The sequence below is a fragment of the Entelurus aequoreus genome, linkage group LG01 (assembly GCF_033978785.1).
Source record: "Entelurus aequoreus isolate RoL-2023_Sb linkage group LG01, RoL_Eaeq_v1.1, whole genome shotgun sequence".
Lineage (NCBI taxonomy): Eukaryota > Metazoa > Chordata > Actinopteri > Syngnathiformes > Syngnathidae > Entelurus > Entelurus aequoreus.
Genome location: NC_084731.1, coordinates 19069727 through 19089450, shown reverse-complemented (window position 1 = coordinate 19089450; position 19724 = coordinate 19069727). Strand labels below are relative to the sequence as shown.

Genomic DNA, 19724 nt, shown 5'->3' with positions numbered 1-19724 from the left:
TGCTCCTCTGCTCGTACAACCAGCAATGTCACGACGTGACGACTCGCAGTCATGCCCGTTAAACAAATAAAGGGGGGTGGGGGAACAGTACTTTTTAGAGGCGGCATAGTACCAAATATGTATCATTAGTATCGCGGTACTATATTAGTACCCGTATACCGTACAACCCTCGTTAGAACATTTCAGCTTTTTCTCATTACATACTGATGTTTTAGCTCTTTTTTTTACTTTTTACTGTAGTTTTTCTCCCCATATAAATATAAAATACAAACAATAATACGATTGTGTAAAAACAAAAGTGTCAACAATTCTGCCTGTATGAAAACAATGTCACACATTTAACAGTGCTTGCTATGGTTGCTGTAATCTTTCAAATTAATTCACTAGTTAGTATAATTTGTTTATATTTTAAAGGCCTACTGAAATGATTTTTTTTTATTTAAACGGGAATAGCAGATCCATTCTATGTGTCATACTTGATCATTTCGCGATATTGCCATATTTTTGCTGAAAGGATTTAGTAGAGAAAATCGACGATAAAGTTCGCAACTTTTGCTCGCTGATAAAAAAAAAGCCTTGCCTGTACCGGAAGTAGCGTGACGTCACAGGAGCTAGTATTCCTCACAATTCCCCATTGTTTACAATGGAGCGAGAGAGATTCGGACCGAGAAAGTGACGATTACCCCATTAATTTGAGCGAGGATGAAAGATTCGTAGATGAGGAATGTTACAGTGAAGGACTTGAGAGGCAGTGATGGACGTATCTTTTTTCGCTCTGACCGTAACTTAGGTACAAGCTGGCTCATTGGATTCCACACTCTCCTTTTTCTATTGTGGATCACGGATTTGTATTTTAAACCACCTCGGATACTATATCCTCTTGAAAATGAGAGTCGAGCACGCGAAATGGACATTTAAAGTGACTTTTATCTCCAAGACAATACATCGGTGACACACTTAGCTACTGAGCTAACGTGATAGCATCGTTCTCAAATGAAGATAGAAACAAAATAAATAAACCCCTGACTGGAAGGATAGACAGAAGACCAACAATACTATTAAACCATGTACATGTAACTACACGGTTAAAAATTCTCAGCCTGGTAAGGCTTAAAAATACTGTTGCTAACGACGCTAAGGCTAATTTAGCAACTTAGCAACCGGACCTCACAGAACTATGATAAAACATTAGCGCTCCACCTACGCCAGCCAGCCCTCATCTTCCCATCAACAGCCGTGCTCACCTGCATTCCAGCGATCAACGGCGCGACGAAGGACTTCATCCGTGGGTTTGGCGGCAAGCATCGGCTAGGCGTCTGCTATCAGGGTAAGTAGTCCTTGTTGTGTTGCTGTAAGTATTGTACTTAGCCGCTAAGACACCGATCGATCCCACCTACAACGTTCTTCTTTGCAGCCTCCATTGTTCATTAAACAAATTGCAAAAGATTCACCAACACAGATGTCCAGAATACTGGGGAATTTTGTCGAAGAAAACAAGAGGCTTTTCTATCGGGTCCGATGGGGTCCAACCACTTTCGTTGCTTTTGTGACGTCACACGCATAAATCATATCCAAAGGAGTTTTTCAACCGGAAGTGTGGCGGGAATTTTAAAATTGCACTTTATAAGTTAACCCGGCCGTATTGGCATGTGTTGCAATGTTAAGATTTCATCATTGATATATAAACTATCAGACTGCGTGGTCGGTAGTAGTGGCTTTCAGTAGGCCTTTAAGTGTATTTTATATTTGAGATCTTCAAAATGTTTTCAAATTTGTGTGTTGCTAGCCGTGCTAGCAACTTGAGGGTTGCAGGTTCGATCCCCGCTTCTACCATCTTAGTCACTGCCGTTGTGCCGTTGGGCAAGACACTTTTACCCACCTGCTCCCAGTTCCACACTGGTTTAAATGTAACGTAAAGATGTAGATAATGTGTTTCACTATGTAAAATGCCTTGAGTCTCTAGAGAAAAAGCACTATATAAATACACTTCATTGTATATTTTATTTTTTATTTTGAGAGCTTCTCATATTTTAGATCCGGAGTGTCGAAACTTTTTTCACCAAGGGCAGCATACTGAAAAGTCAACTATGAGGGGAGCCATTTTAATATAGATTTTAAAATAAATGCTTAAATATATATAATGCTTGTATATATTTAAAGACAAAACTTTGTGTCATAGGTGACTAAGTATATTATTATTAATTATTAGTTTAAAATGTTCAGGTTTTTCTCACTACATTCTGATTTTTTGCTCATTTTTTCATACATTTTTACTGTTTTTTTTTTAAAGAAACATGGTATTATTCAAAAATACAAACCCCAAAACCAGTGAAGTTGGCATGTTGTATAAATCGTAAATAAAAACAGAATAGAATGCTTTGCAAATGTGGTGATATCCTTTACACACTGATGTCGGTTTTGCAGTACCGCCTGAGGGATCGAAGGGCACGGGCATTCGATGTTGGTTTTCAGCCTTGCTGCTTACGTGCAGTGATTTCTCCAGATTCTTTGAACCTTTTGATGATATTACGGACCGTAGATGGGGAAATCCTAAAATTCCTTGCAATAGCTCGTTGAGAAATGTTCTTAAACGCATTTGTTGACAAAGTGGTGACCCTCGCCACATCCTTGTTTGTCAATGACTGAGCATTTCATGGAAGCTGCCTTTATACCCACTCATGGCACCCACCTGTTCCCAATTAGCCTGTTCACCTGTGGGATGTTCCAAATAAGTGTTTGATGAGCATACCTCAACTTTCTCAGTCTTTTTTGCCACTGGTGCTAGCTTTTTTGAAACATGTTGCAGGCATCAAATTCCAAATGAGCTAATATTTGCAAAAAATAACAACGTTTTCCAGTTCGAACGTTAAATATCTTGTCTTTGCAGTCTATTCAATTGAATATAGGTTGAAAAGGATTTGCAAATCATTGTATTCTGTTTTTATTTACCGTTTACACGTGCCAACTTCACTGGTTTTGGGTTTCATACAAAACCTTTCAAAGTTTTTACAGAGATGCTAGGTATATTTGCAAACAGTATCAGTATCGCCAATACCATCTTGAATTTCACTTGGTATCAGATCGGAAATAAAATCAGTGGTCACTACTCTGCAGTACATGCATGACATAATAAAGACCAGTGAGAATAAAAAGTCAATTAATGCGATCACTGGTCTCACAGGCTGATGACTGATAGCCAGAGAGTCCCGTTGTAAAATGGCAGCATTTGTTTACGATGCAGATCATTAAGTACATTATTTTAAATCATTTAGAAATGATATGGCCATGGGAAGATGGCGCCTATCTCATTGACTAGGCAGGAGGGACATACACAGACACATATTTACAACTGCAAGCATTTGAGAGTCCAACCAACCTGCAATAACTTGCATGTTTATGGTCTGTGGGAGAAATAGAGAACCCATGCAGGCACATCGAGAACATGTAAACTCCACTCTGAAAGGCCCCAGCGGGCAGGTTTGAACCCAAAACCTTCCTGCTGAGAGGTGACGGCGCTAACCACCACACCACTATGGCAATAGGCTGAAGTAGGGGGAAAAAAAAAAGGGGGTGAAATGTCTGTTGGCTTGTTTTGGTTGGTTTTAAAAGGCGTCGTATGTCAGAGCCAAGTGAGCACATGCTACTAAAACTTCATGTTTGAATGGATGCACTGCAAAAACTGAAATCTAAGAAGATTTAATATCTCAAATAAGGGTGATATTTGCTTATTTTCTGTCTGATTAGATAATTCTTCTCACTAAGCAGATTTTATGTTAGAGTGTTTTACTTGTTTTAAGGGTTTTGGTCCTAAATGATCTCAGTAAGATATTACAGCTTGTTGCTGAGATTTGATGACCTATTTTGAGTAAAACATGCTTGAAACTAGAATATCAAGTGTTGCAAAGCTGTGTCATCAACCATACTTGCCAACCTTGAGACCTCCAATATCGGGAGGTGGGGGGGGCTTGGTCGGGGCTGGGGGGGCGTGGTTATTTACAGCTAGAATTCACCAACTCGAGTATTTCATATATATTTTATATATATATATATATATATATATATATATATATATATATATATATATATATATATATATATATATATATATATGTATATATATATATATATATATATATATATGTATGAAATACTTGACTTTCAGTGAATTCTAGCTATATATATATTTATTTTATTTATATAGAAAAGAAAAAAAAACCTTGAATTTCAGTGTTCCGGTGGCTATCCATTAGATGGCAGTATTGTCCTGTTGAACTTCTCCGTTCATGATGAGTATATCATTTCGGCCACCGTGTTCAATGGAGAAGTCTGTTCTACAAATTTTACAGGCAACATACACCTTCCCCTTCAAACTGTCCTGGATGAACTGAAATTCTTGTTTCCATTCGTTTTGGAACTTGCAAGCGTATTTCTTCATCTTGCTCGTCGACGGCGTCGCCATGTCTGTAATTTCCTCGTTCTTCTGATTCGTCTCCTTGTTGTGTGCGCAGTTGTGCACTCTACTCTCTAAAAGCCCTAGATGTTATGACGTCATTGGGCAGGCAAGCTGTTTATATTGTGGGAAAGCGGACGTGAGAACAGGCTGTCCCCACTCAGTCTCAGGTCCGCATTGAGCTGGAGGGGGCGTGGCCTCCAGCTCCGGCTGAATACCGGGAGTTTGTCGGGAGAAAATCTCTGCCGGGAGGTTGTCGGGAGAGGCGCTGAATACCGGGATTCTCCCGCTAAAAACAGGAGGGTTGGCAAGTATGTCATCAACACTCACAAGTATAAAACTACTTTTTTAAAGTACCGTATTTTCCGCACTATAAGGTGCACATAAAAACCTCCAATTTTCTCAAAAGCAATGCGCCTTATAATCCGGTGCGCCTTATATATGGACCAATATTGAGCCACAACAGGTCTTGCAACTACGGGATGCATAACGTAACGCCAGCCTCTACTGTAGTGTCTATTCTATGCGCCTTATAATGCGGTGCACCTTATACATGAACAAAGTTTTAAAATAGGCCATTGAAGGTGCGCCTTATAATCCGGTGCGCTTTATAGTGCGGAAAATACGGTAATAATTTCTTATTTCAAGCATGAAAAAAAAAAATCAGGATTTTGACACAATTGTGTCTCATAATTAAATCAGATGACGGCCAAATGGACTTTGCTGTTTTATTTTCAATGAAACAATAGAAAATACGTACTCATATAGTAGTACAGTTGGCACAGTACAGTAAACTGAGAGTTAATATTTAAACATTTAACAAATGACATTTCTAACAATTTTTTAACAGAAATAGTTCATGCACATTCAGGTAAATTCCTCAAAATTACAATAAAAAAAAATTTGGTCGGGGGCCGGGCTGTATATATGCGCGCTAATTGACTGAAAGAGCACGCACTTGGCGCGATGATGTCATGTTGTCGATGGAAAAACGCATTTTTTAAACCATACGATTTGCCTGAGCGGCTAGTAGACCCCGAGAGTAACAAGCGGTTGCCTTGTTGCCTTTCCATTAAGAACAATAAATTAGTTTTTAGTTTAAGTTTGCTGGTTTCAAGAAATGTAATGCCGAGCGCATATCATTTTGTCAAGATAATGGCACTAGCATTTGCTTAATTTAAGAATATTTTTCAACATATTGAGCAAAAAGGTCTTTTTTTTTTCTACCAAGAAAAGTGCACTTGTTATTAGTAATATACTTATTTTAAGGTATTTTTGGGTTCATTGAGGTTAGCTAATTTTACTTGTTTTGGAAAGTCTTGACAAGCCAAATTTTCTTGTTCTATTGGCAGATAATTCTGCTTAGTTCAAGTAAAATACCCCTTAATTTTTGTGTTATTTTTTCTTGTTTTTGAACACTGACTTTTTGCAGTGTGACCATTTCAACAGTCACGTGTTAAGGTTTTGTCAGTGTGTAGCAGCGTGTATGAGTGGAAGTAGTGGACAGAGAGACGGAGCATGACAGCACACAAGGCTATCAGGGCCATGTAAACACACGTGTGGATGGAGGCCTCATACCCCAGCATTCATACGACTGCTCAAAGAGGGCAAACTGCTAGGCACGCTGATAAGAAGGTTTATGTGCAACTGATAAGAAATAGTCAAATATGGGTATGGAGCATTGGGGGTATCCCAGACTTCCAAACCTCTAAACGCAAAGAAGCAGCCAGAACATTTAAAGTTTGGACTGTTATGTTTTTATGCTGTTTGTTGTATTTGAGAGTGGTTTGAAGGACTCCAGGACTGTAGTTATTACATTATTCAGTGTGTTTCTTCGCATTTTTGCATGCCTTAACTTGCATTAAAACTTTATGAGGGCATCAGGCCTGGTAAAAAAATAGTATACCGTATTTTCCGGACCATAGGGCGCACCGGATTATAAGGCGCACTGCCGATGAGCGGGTCTAGTCAGGTCTATTTTCATACAAAAGGCGCACCAGATTATCTGGAGCATTAAAGGGGTCATATTATTATTTTTTTCTAAATGTAAAACACTTCCTTGTGGTCTACATAACATGTAACAGTGGTTCTTTGGTCAAAGTGTTGCATAGATGATGTTTTACAGATCATCATGCAAATCATTGAACATAATTATATGAATATACACTACCGTTCAAAAGTTTGGGGTCACCCAAACAATTTTGTGGAATAGCCTTCATTTCTAAGAACAAGAATAGACTGTCGAGTTTCAGATGAAAGTTCTCTTTTTCTGGCCATTTTGAGCGTTTAATTGACCCCAGAAACTCAATCTGCTCAAAGGAAGGTCAGTTTTGTAGCTTCTGTAACGAGCTAAACTGTTTTCAGATGTGTGAACATGATTGCACAAGGGTTTTCTAATCATCAATTAGCCTTCTGAGCCAATGAGCAAACACATTGTACCATTAGAACACTGGAGTGATAGTTGCTGGAAATAGGCCTCTATACACCTATGTAGATATTGCACCAAAAACCAGACATTTGCAGCTAGAATAGTCATTTACCACATTAGCAATGTATAGAGTGTATTTCTTTAAAGTTAAGACTAGTTTAAAGTTATCTTCATTGAAAAGTACAGTGCTTTTCCTTCAAAAATAAGGACATTTCAATGTGACCCCAAACTTTTGAACTGTAGTGTATATATATACAGGTGCTTATACAGATGTATTACACATTTATGATCAATCAAACAAAAATCTCTTTTAAAATGAATATAGACTTAAGACTGTAAGCTGTTGCAGAATTCTTTCTCCGGCATTTGCAATATTGTTGTTATATGATTGATTTTGAACAAAACTGAATTTCATACGAGTCCATTATTGATTAGTGCTCGTGTGGATCCCTCTGTGGTGCCTCAGGCTAGTGGCCTGCCGACAGGCGACAGCTGTTTTTGGATCCGCTTACTCTTCGCCATAACAAACATTTAAGATATCGTGTACAATGTGCTTTTCGACCTCGCTCACTACGGACTTGACAAACAACAAAATATGGTACAAAGGGCAGAAATTCCACTACATATTCAAGCCGCTTTCTGACAGTCGCTTCAGGATGCGCCGTTTTGTGGGCGGTCTTATTTACGTGGCTCACCTTCGACAACGTCTTCTCCCCGTCATCTTTGTTGTAGCGGTGTAGCGTGCAAGGACGGGAGTGGAAGAAGTGTCAAAAGATGGCGCTAACTGTTTTAATGACATTCAGACTTTACTTCAATCAATAACGGAGCAGCATCTGTGTCCAAATGTGTCCCGTGAAAAATCGCCCGACCGGGACTCTCTAATAACTAAAGTTCCTTGGGTGAATAATGTAAACTCACTACACCGGTATGTTTTAGCACTTTCATGGCGAGTTTACTGACAGATATAAGTAAGAACTTTACACTACTTTATATTAGAAATTGCTACAGTGGAGGATGAAGGTCCCATAACAAGAAGATAGAGAAAAAGAAGAAGCTTATCGACTACGGCGTTGCCACAGACTACAAAGGCGGACGCGGGCAATTTTTCAGGACTTATGAAGATCTCAAATACAGATCAGCAGGTACCAGAAGGTAAGAAAAGTTGCTTTTTCATAATATTGTGAAATAAAACGCCAGATAATATGTCTTACCTTATACACACACCATAATAATACTCGTATGTTTAATGCGCAGACAATCCATCAAGCGGTGCGGCTTCATAGCTTACCAAACTCGTACTAAAACTTGATTCCATGGCAACAGACTTTGATGGTCAGTAAATAATAGGAAAATAATCAATAAATACCTTTAACATTCTGCTCTCCTCCACCACACAGATCACAGCACCCACACACCATTGCTCTCATGTGTATCTATTGTAGCGGACGTGCGGAAACGATGACTACGTTTACACTGCAGGCCGAAGTGGCCCGAATCAGATTTTTTCTAAATCAAATTTTTCCCAGCTGACTGTTTCCACTCAACGTAAAATGTGATCTTTTTCAGACTCCAGTATAAACACGCACAAGCCCCGATATGGCCTCGACACCACTTGCGTGCGCAGTTCGATAAGGTTAAAACAAAAGCAGTTGACCGGATTCCGTAAATGAATCGACTTCCACAATATCTGCTATCAATCACCAGCATAGTGGGTTTTAAGAATAGACTAAGAGGAGAAGTATTGCGGAAAGAGATTATTCTAGATTGTACCGAATTTCATGACTGTTTTTATTGACTATTGTATTGATTATGGGACAAGCAGTAGAAAATGGTGGATGGTACTTTTTCGTCACTTATTGTTTGTCTTTGGTACACTAATGTGTATATTTTAGGCCATTGGTTCTTTGTTTTATTTTTGCAAAAATATATATATATCTATTTTTATATTGCTCTTTTTATCTTTGGTATGAACATTATTATGTGAACTCGAAGTTATTATTATTATTTTTTGGTTCTTTGTTGTTGCCATTTTTGTATTACAACATTTTATTATTTGATCATGTTGTACTGCATTTTAATCTTTTGTTTTGTGATTGTGTGATGTTTTTGCCTGAACCCCAGGAAGAATAGTCTCCACTGCGGTGTAGACTAATGGGGTTCCTTAATAAACTAAACTAAACAAGGAAGTCGCTACGACTACTAGAAAATTAAATAAAAGTTGTCACAGGTTAAAAGAGTTTTTTTTTTACGTGAAAATAAATTAAGGTAATACAATGCACGAATGAATACTAATAGTGTAGTGTATTTGGGAAGGTTCTAATATTTTTATGGCTGTTAAGTAAAGGCAACATGGGCATCAGCGTAGATCTATGTTAGATTTATTTTCCACTCACTTACGCAAACAACTTACCGTATTTTTTGGACTATAAGTCGCAGTTTTTTTCATAGTTTGGCCGGGGGTGCGACTTATACTCAGCAGCGACTTATGTGTGAAATGATTAACACATTAGCGTAAAATATCAAATAATATTATTTAGCTCATTCACGTAAGAGACTAGACGTATAAGATTTCATCGGATTTAGCGATTAGGAGTGACAGATTGTTTGGTAAACGTATAGCATGTTCTATATGTTATAGTTATTTGAATGACTCTTACCATAATATGTTACGTTAACATACCAGGCACGTTCTCAGTTGGTTATTTATGCCTCATATAACGTACACTTATTCAGCCTGTTGTTCACTATTCTTTATTTATTTTAAATTGCTTTTCAAATGTCTATTCTTGGTATTGGGTTTTATCAAACACATTTCCCCCAAAAATGCGACTTATGTTCCAGTGCGACTTATATATGTTTTTTTCCTTCTTTATTATGCATTTTCGGCCTGTGCGACTTATACTCCGGAGCGACTTATACTCCGAAAAATACGGTATATGTTTTTTTCCTTCTTTATTATGCATTTTCGGCCGGTGCGACTTATACTCCGGAGCAACTTATAGTCCGAAAAATACGGTAAGTAATTTACGTAACATGCGAGCAAATACGCCACAGCGTCAATTCCGGTCCTTTAACAATCGCAATTATTTGCGCAATTTTGACTAGCGATGCACTGAAAATTTGCCCGCCAAAAAAAAGACTTCGCTCACTGCAACCAGAGTCGTGATGTGTCCACCTCCACTGGCGGGCTATGTCACACACGAGTGACGGAGCTCCCCCAAAGGTGATGAAAAAGTCGCATTTCCGTTTAGACTGAAGTCACATTTGAAAATATTCTACTCTGATTCGGACTACCTACTGATGTGGCCTGAGTCTGATGCAAAGAGATCAGATTTGAAGCACTTTGGAGCGTTCAGACTGGCTTAAAAAAATGTGATCTGTGTCACAATGCAAAAAGTCAGTGTTCAAAAACAAGAAAAAACAAAACAAAAATTAAGGGTATTTTATTTGAACTAAGCAAAATTATCTGCCAATAGAACAAGAAAATTTGGCTTGTCAAGACTTTCCAAAACAAGTAAAATTAGCTAACCTCAATGAACCCAAAATACCTTAAAACAAGTATATTCTCACTAATAACAAGTGCATTTTTCTCTGTATAAAAAAAGAGACCTTTTTGCTCAATTTGTTGAAAACTATTATTAAATTAAGTAAGTGCTAGTGCCATTATCTTGACATAATGATATGCATACATCATGATTTTTTTTCATACTTGATGTAAGAAATTATTACTTTAAAAAAGTAGTTTTATACTTTTGAGTAGGGCTGCAACAACTAATCGATTAAATTCCATTATAAAAATAGTTGCCGATTAATTTAGTCATTGATTCGTTGGATCCATGCTATGCGCATGTGCAGAGGCTTTTTTATTTTTATTTTTTTTTTAAATAAACCCTTATTTATAAACTGCAACATTTACAAACAGCTGAGAAACAATAATCAAAATAAGTATGGTGCCAGTATGCTGTTTTTTCCCCCCAATAAAATACTGGAAAGGATAGAAATGTAGTTTGTCTATTTTATCCGATTATTAATCGATTAATCGAAGTAATAATCGACAGATTGATCGATTATCAAATTAATCGTTAGTTGCAGCCCTACTTGTGAGTGTTGATGACACAGCTTTGCAACAGTTGATATTCTAGTTTCAAGCATGTTTTACTCAATATAGGTCATCAAATCTCAGCAACAAGGTGTAATATCTTACTGAGATCATTTAGGACCAAAACCCTTAAAACAAGTAAAACACTGTAACATAAAATCTGCTTAGTGAGAAGAATTATCTTATCACACAGAAAATAAGCAAATATCACCCTTATTTGAGATATTTCATCTTACTTAGATTTCAGTTTTTGCAGTGCACTTGAGGACAAAAAAAATCTGATTTGGTGTGCAGTGTAAACGGGACCTATGTCCGCGTATTTAAAATTCCAGGAACTCCATGGGGTCTGGATTTTTGATCAAATATTATTAGTTACACTCAAGCGATTAATCAAAGCATTTTCCCTAAGCTTTTTTCTAATCTACATAATTGATGAATTGTTGCAGCCCTAATACGTTTCATAGTACATTGGTATTAGCATAGTATTTATTGTTCTAATTGAAAAGTTATGTGAATGAAAACCTCGGAAGGCCGGCTCGTACTAGGGGTTACATTATGTTTTTAGCGTGATAAGCGCATTAGGAAACTTACAGTCGTTTTAATCTTCTACTAATTTGCAGCGGCATGGAATGAAACGTGCTCCAGCTGAGGCCAACCAATCAAGAGCTGACAGTAATGTCTTTGGACAAGCTACAAACTCTGGCCCAGTTTGTGAGGGCTAATGCTTGAACTGGTTTAATCGTAAGCCTCGTTGCATTGATGATAGCGGGTTTGTTACCTGAAAAGAACGGTAAAATTATTCGCACACCCTGTAAGATTTTAGGTACACTGCAAAAACTGAAATCTAAGTAAGATTAAATATCTCAAATAAGGGTGATATTTGCTTATTTTCTGTCTGATAAGATAATTCTTCTCACTAAGCAGATTTTATGTTAGAGTGTTTTACTTGTTTTAAGTGTTTTGGTCCTAAATGATCTCAGTAAGATATTACAGCTTGTTGCTGAGATTTGATGACCTATATTGAGTAAAACATGCTTGAAACTAGAATATCAAGTGTTGCAAAGCTGCGTCATCAACACTCACAAGTATAAAACTGCTTTTTCAAAGTAATAATTTCTTATTTCAAGCATGAAATAAAAAATCATGACTTTGACACAATTGTGTCTCATAATTAAAACAAATGACAGCCAAATGGACTTTGCTGTTTTATTTTCAATGAGACAATAGAAAATATGTACTCATATAGTAGTACAGTTGGCACAGTACAGTAAACTGACAGTTAATATTTAAACATTTGACATTTCAAACAATTTTGAACAGAAATAGTTCATGCACATTCAGATAAATTCTTCCAATTTACAATCCACAAAAAATTGGCCGGGGGCCGGGCTGTAAATATATATATATATATATATATATATATATATATATATATATATATATATATATATATATATATATATATATATATATATATATATATATATATATATATATATATATATACATATATATATATATATACATATATATATATACATATATATATATATATACATATATATATATACATATATATATATATATATTTACAGCCCGGCCCCCGGCCAATTTTGCACTAATTGACTGAAAGAGCACGCACTTGGGGCGATGATGTCATGTTATCGATGGAAAAATGCCTTTTTAGACAATATGATTTGCCTGAGCGGCTCGTAGACCCCGAGAGTAACAAGCGGTTGCCTTGTTGCCTTTCCTTTAAGAAAAATAAATTCGATTTTAGTATAAGTTTGCTGGTTTCATTATGTCAAGATAATGGCACTAGCATTTACTTGATTTAAGAATATTTTTCAATATACTGAGAAAAAAGGTTTCATTTGTTTTTTCTATCAAGAAAAGTGCACTTGTTATTAGTGAGAATATACTTATTTTAAGGTATTTTTGGGTTCATTGAGGTTAGCTAATTTTACTTTTTTTCCCCTTGTTTTTGAACACTGACTTTTTGCAGTGTAATCAGGCATTACTTTTTCGTTTATTGAACGACACAGAAACCAATTTGGTTGACTCAGCAATAACACGAAAAGGGTAGCCAGCATGCTAACGTTGTCAAATTCAGTTCAGAGAATACTTGAAATCTAATTCTGTTCCAATGCTCACTTGAGAATCACTACTAATCAGCGTTTTTACTTGTTTGGTGTATTTGAAATACATTAGAATGGTGCAATTGCTCTGATACAGCAGCTTGCTTGATCCAGAGAGAACGATATCATTGGCGTTGGCACCTTAAACCAGGGCAAGTGCTCAAAAATGTGCTTGCAAGCAAACTCTGGTATGGTTTATTTGATTTCAGCTCAAATCGGAATGCCACACGGATCAAAGACGTGAACAAGAGTTAGGGTGCGCTCACACCTGCCATCCTTGGTTCAGTTCAAACACTTTTATGTGTTTGCTCTGCAAGTGCATTTCTTTTTTCTCTTTATCAAATGTGATCGCAATCATCCAAAGCCTTGTGAGCACCAAAAAAGCTGTCCACTTGAGTTCCAGGCGAACTCTTATGCGGTTTACTTAAGTTAAATGTGAATGCTAAAGACCGAAGACATGGACCAGCTTTACAATTGCCAGTGTCGGAAGCGCGGTGCTCAGTTCTCTCCCTAAAATCTGAGCTGGTAAAACAACAGAAAATAAAAGCAACCATCACAATCAATCCAGCAGACGGACAAACACATTTTTAGATACAAATTGAGGTGTTGACCAGAGTTGCAATGATTAATTTAATTAATTTGATTAGAAAAAAAACTGATCTACCGTATTTTTCGGACTATAAGTCGCAGTTTTTTTCATGGTTTGGCCGGGGGTGCGACTTTATTTACAGGGAGCAAGGAAGCAAGGAAACAGCAGACCATTCGGAAGTGATTACATCGCCGCTACAAATAGTTTGTCTGTGTTAGCGCTTATAATAATAATATCACTAGTACCGTATTTTTCGGACTATAAGTCGCTCCGGAGTATAAGTCGCACCGGCCGAAAATGCATAATAAAGAAGGAAAAAAACATATATAAGTCGCATTTTTTGGGAAAATTTATTTGATAAAACCCAACACCAAGAATAGATATTTGAAAGGCAATTTAAAATAAATAAAGTACCGTATTTTTCGGACTATAAGTGGCAGTTTTTTTCATAGTGGGGGTGCGACTTATACTCAGGAGCGACTTATGTGTGAAATTATTAACACATTACCGTAAAATATCAAATAATATTATTTAGCTCATTCACGTAAGAGACTAGACGTATAAGATTTCATGGGATTTAGCGATTAGGAGTGACAGATTGTTTGGTAAACGTATAGCATGTTCTATATGTTATAGTTATTTGAATGACTCTTACCATAATATGTTACGTTAACATACCAGGCACGTTCTCAGTTGGTTATTTATGCCTCATATAACGTACACTTATTCAGCCTGTTGTTCACTATTCTTTATTTATTTTAAATTGCCTTTCAAATGTCTATTCTTGGTGTTGGGTTTTATCAAATAAATTTCCCCCAAAAATGCGACTTATACTCCAGTGCGACTTACTGTATATATGTTTTTTTTCCTTCTTTATTATGCATTTTTGGCCGGTGCGACTTATACTCCGGAGCGACTTATACTCCGAAAAATACGGTCATACAAATGATCAAATCCAGACTGCCCGGAACTTTGAATACGCGGACATAGTTTACGCGATAGAGCGCACATGATGTGTTGTGTGAGTGTCGTGATATTTTTTCAATTTTATTATTGCACGCAAGTAAAATTTTCATCATCAACGTTGATGAAAAAAATGATGAATGATATGGCAAGCAAAAAAAAATGTTAGAGGTGAACTGCACTTTTTTTGGAATTTTGCCTATTGTTCGAAATTATTATGAAAGACATGACGAAGGCATTGTGAATGTTAAACAAATGCGATCAAAAGCCTGCTTACAATGGAGCCTATGGGAGCCGTTCAATTCTCCTTATAGACCCCCTAAAACAACATCCAAAGACCTTCATTAGGGTTTTATACACATGATGTAAGTATGTATGTAATGTAGTAACGGGCACATTTATAATACAATTTAATATTTACATGTTTTGATCATTTTAAGCATACACGGCCCATTAATTAAAAAAATGCATCACTTTTGCTGTTTTTTTCTTCATCACTGATTATTACTCACTGCAGACTTTATGAAAGCCAACAAACATAATAAAACATCACTTACTGTACAATGTCTGCCTTTCGGATAACCTACTCAGACGTCTCATGTCCAGGTGAGATGCATGACTTATGACTTACAATAAATTTACAGGGAGCAAGGAAGCAAGGAAACAGCAGACCATTCGGAGGTGATTACATTGCCGCTATAAATAGTTTGTCTGTGTTAGTGCTTATAATAATAATATCACTAGTACTTGGTTAATATTCAAGTCACAAAGTGCAAATGCAAACCATGAATTGATTTACGAGGACCCCGACTTAAACAAGTTGAAAAACTTATTGGGGTGTTACCATTTAGTGGTCAATAGTATGGAATATGTACTGTACTGTGCAATCTACTAATAAAAACTTCAATCAATCAAAAAATTTAGTATTATTGGCATTTTGTGAATGGTTATTTATCGGATTTTATGGGCCGAATAGCAGAGCTTCCATTTGCTCCGCTGTAATATTTAGAATGCATCAAAAAAAAAAAATCCATCCGTCGTCATGTCTTTCTTACTGATTGTGAACGTGTAAAGCGTGTTTTATGCGATTTTACTTTATTAATCCATCCATCCGTCCATATTCTACCGCTTGTACCGTTTCGGTACGGGGGTTTCGGTTCGGTTCGGAGGTGTACCGAACGAGTTTCCACACGGAGATATTAAGCAGCGCACCGCACGTTGTGTAAACAATGCAACACACGGCATGCTAGCATGCTACGACAACAAAACGAAAGCGGTTTGCCGACATTGTTCAGCAGCGGTAGGGTATGCTTCTGGCAACACGTCAAACATGCTAACCCATTTGAAGCGTCACCACCCCCAAGTGAACATCGTCTCCACGAAGAGAAAGACGAGCGTCGTGCAAACACCGCATTCAAGCAACCTCTCCTCGGCGAGTCAGGCAGGGCTAAAGCAATAACAAATGCCGTTGGTGTTTTTATAGCAGCAGATTTAGGACCATATTGCATTAAAAACTAGATTTTGACCCACTTCTTCTTTCTGCAGACTGTGGATAAACTTATTTTTCTGGCAAAAAACATGAAGATTGAGTGAAAGTCACCAGGGTTAAAGGTTGGGGGGGGGGGAAGAAAAGTTAATCCGAGGCTGAGTTGACTTGAAACTGTTTAATGTTGCACTTTTTATATGTACAAGAAAAGTTGTGTCATTTTATTTAATCTGAGCAACAACTTGAGGCAGTTTAATGTTGATTAACGTGGACCCCGACTTAAACAAGTTGAAAAACTTATTGGGGTGTTACCATTTAGTGGTCAATTGTACGCAATATGTACTGTACTGTGCAATCTACTAATACAAGTCTCAATCAATCAATCAAAAAAAGCACTTTATATGTAGAAAGGTTTTGTTAAGAAACCATTCTGAGCCTTATCTTATTTAGTTTTTATTGTTTATATGTTGACCACATGAACCCTGGCAATGGACCCTGTGTGTATATGTATGTTATTGTTATGCTTAGCATTCATGACCGCCTGCTGTTGCACTGATCAGCCTAGTGGTGGCTCACATCCATCACACACAGAGCTACTTCTATTTTTGGGCAGACTTATTATAGTGTTTCCCAATGTTAAAAGGATAAAGCCATTGTTTACAAATTTGGTAAATAAATAGCCCAAAAATGTATATTTTGTTGTTTTCTTACTGTACCGAAAATGAACCGAACCGTGACCTCTAAACCGAGGTACGTACCGAACCGAAATTTTTGAGTACCGTTACACACTTAATTATTAGATTAAGCTAGTATTAAAATAATCAAATGCTGATGGGTGATATAGTTATTTATAATGTAGACTTTGTCTAGTAGTCACCAAAATGCATTCAGACATTTTTCAGCAATGACATTCATTCTTTGGGCCACAACTAAAAAAAATCTTGGGTTGGGTTAAAATGTTAAGGTAAAGGAGCTTTGAGGAATGCTGCTATCAGTTGGTCCAAAACTGCAGGTTCCTTTGTCAATATGACCTATGACTCTTTGAACAATCTGCCTTAATGAAGGTCACAGTTTGGGGATTGCCCGGAGACTGGATTGGGCAACAAAAACACTTCGACAACCACAGAACTGGTCCAAACTAAAGGCAACTAGACATGAAAATAAGGAAAAAAAATGGATAAACATGACTCACCGCTGTGGACAGTCTGGAGGCAAGCGTCATCTCCAGGTTGCCCTTCAGCCCGAGCAGTGCCGGGACGAGGATGAACACCTGGGATATCTCCGTGAACACGGTCCAGTGCTGTAATCATCAGTGTAAAAGCCATAGAACTTGGTAAACACACTGGTTTTTAAACATTTACAGATTCATACAAAGTGCTGAATAACATTTAAGTCAATGTTATGTTAAAATCAAGACATCTAATCACATACTGTAGGTACCTAGAGATCATGTGCCATTGCCTGCAAAACATGCATTATATAAACAGCTATTTGTGTATACAAAAAGTCAAGTTGAACGTGTAATCTGAAATTAAACAGTATTTGTCTAAAGCTTTCAGTACATTAAATGAGGGATGCATGTGTTTTAACAAAAAAGACAACATACAGTCACAATCAAAAGTTTACATACACTTGTAAAGAACATAATGTCATGGCTGTCTTGAGTTTCCAATCATTTCTACAACTCTTATTTTTTTGTGATCGAGTGATTGGAGCACATACTTGTTGGTCACAAAAAACATTCATGAAGTTGGGTTCTTTTATGAATTTATTATGGGTCTACTGAAAATGTGACCAAATATGCTGGGTCAAAAATCTGATGACAACAGAACTTTCCTCCAGAAGGTCTTATCTTTGTCCATGTGATGTCAGATGAAACAAATATTGAGCTGTTTGGCCACAATACCCAGCAATATGTTTGGAGGAGAAAAGGTGAGGCCTTTAATCCCAGGAACACCATCCCTACCATCAAGCGTGGTGGTGGTAGTATTATGCTTTGGGCCTGTTTTGCTGCCAATGGAACTGGTGCTTTACAGAGAGTAAATGGGACAATGAAAAAGGAGGATTACCTCCAAATTCTTCAGGACAACCTAAAATCATCAGCCCGGAGGTCGGGTCTTGGGCGCAGTTGGGTATTCTAACAGGACAATGACCCCAAACACATGTCAAAAGTGGTAAAGGAATGGCTAAATCAGGCTAGAATTAAGGTTTTAGAATGGCCTTCCCAAAGTCCTGAGTTAAACATGTGGACAATACTGAAGAAACAAGTCCATGTCAGAAAACCAACAAATTTAGCTGAACCGCACCAATTTTGTCAAGAGGAGTGGTCAAAAATTCAACCAGAAGCTTGTGGATGGCTACCAAAAGCGCCTTATTGCAGTGAAACTTGCTAAGAGACATGTAAGCAAATATTAACATTGCTGTATGTATACTTTTGACCCAGCAGATTTGCTCACATTTTCAGTAGACCCATAATAAATTCATAAAAGAACCAAACTTCATGAATGTTTTTTGTGACCAACAAGTTTGTGCTCCAATCACTCTATCACAAAAAAACAAGAGTTGTAGAAATGATTGGAAACTCAAGACAGCCATGACATTATGTTCTTTACAAGTGTATGTCAACTTTTGACCACGACTGTATATGGTGAAAACAATACCACTCTCGCACTTGGTGGAAGGTACCACAACACTACTAAGATCCTCAAATAACACGCAACAATTAGCGTGTGCAAACTATAAAATTGCGTGTAATATTAGTGGGCGTGTTGCAGGTGATCTACTAAGACTGTGTGTACAATTGATAACAAGTGCAAAAGTGGTACAGACTATTTGAATAAGGACTTTGTGCACTGCAAAAAGTCAGTGTTCAAAAACAAGAAAAAAAATTACAAAAATTATTGGTATTTTATTTGAACTAAGCAAAATTATCTGCCAATAGAACAAGAACATTTGGCTTGTCAAGACTTTCCAAAACAATTAAAATAAGCTAACATCAATGAACCCAAAAATACCTTAAAATAAGTATATTCTCACTAATAACAAGTGCACTTTTCTTGGTAGATACAAAAAATTATGTTGCTCAATATGTTGAAAAATATTCTTAAATTAAGTAAATGCTAGTGCCATTATCTTGACATAATGATATGCGCTCGGCATCATGATTTTTTTGTCATGCTTGAAGTAAGAAATTATTACTTTAAAAAAGTAGTTTTATACTTGTGAGTGTTGATGACACAGCTTTGCATCAGTTGATATTCTAGTTTCAAGCATGTTTTACTCAATATAGGTCATCAAATCTCAGCAACAAGCTGTAATATCTTACTGAGATCATTTAGGACCAAAACCCTTAAAACAAGTAAAACACTCTAAAATAAAATCTGCATAGTGAGAAGAATTATCTTATCAGACAGAAAATAAGCAAATATCACCGTTATGAGATATTTAATCTTACTTAGATTTCAGTTTTTGCAGTATGTGTACTACCAGCCATACCCTTGGAGACATTCATTTCCCTCCACCTTCATGGCATCATATCATATCGAACCTGTGCTGTTTTGTTATGTTGTTG

The 19724-nt window shown here is 36.9% G+C and overlaps 1 protein-coding gene across 3 annotated transcripts in view; it reads right to left on the bottom strand.

Moving 5' to 3' along the window:
- slc41a1 (solute carrier family 41 member 1) overlaps nt 1–19724 on the bottom strand; it is a 123311-nt gene that overhangs the window by 24214 nt on the left and 79373 nt on the right. For all 3 annotated transcript variants that reach the window (XM_062045262.1, XM_062045269.1, XM_062045253.1), the window contains one exon: nt 17346–17453. In XM_062045262.1, coding sequence (XP_061901246.1) covers nt 17346–17453 — 108 coding nt within the window. The remainder of the gene's footprint in view (nt 1–17345; nt 17454–19724) is intronic.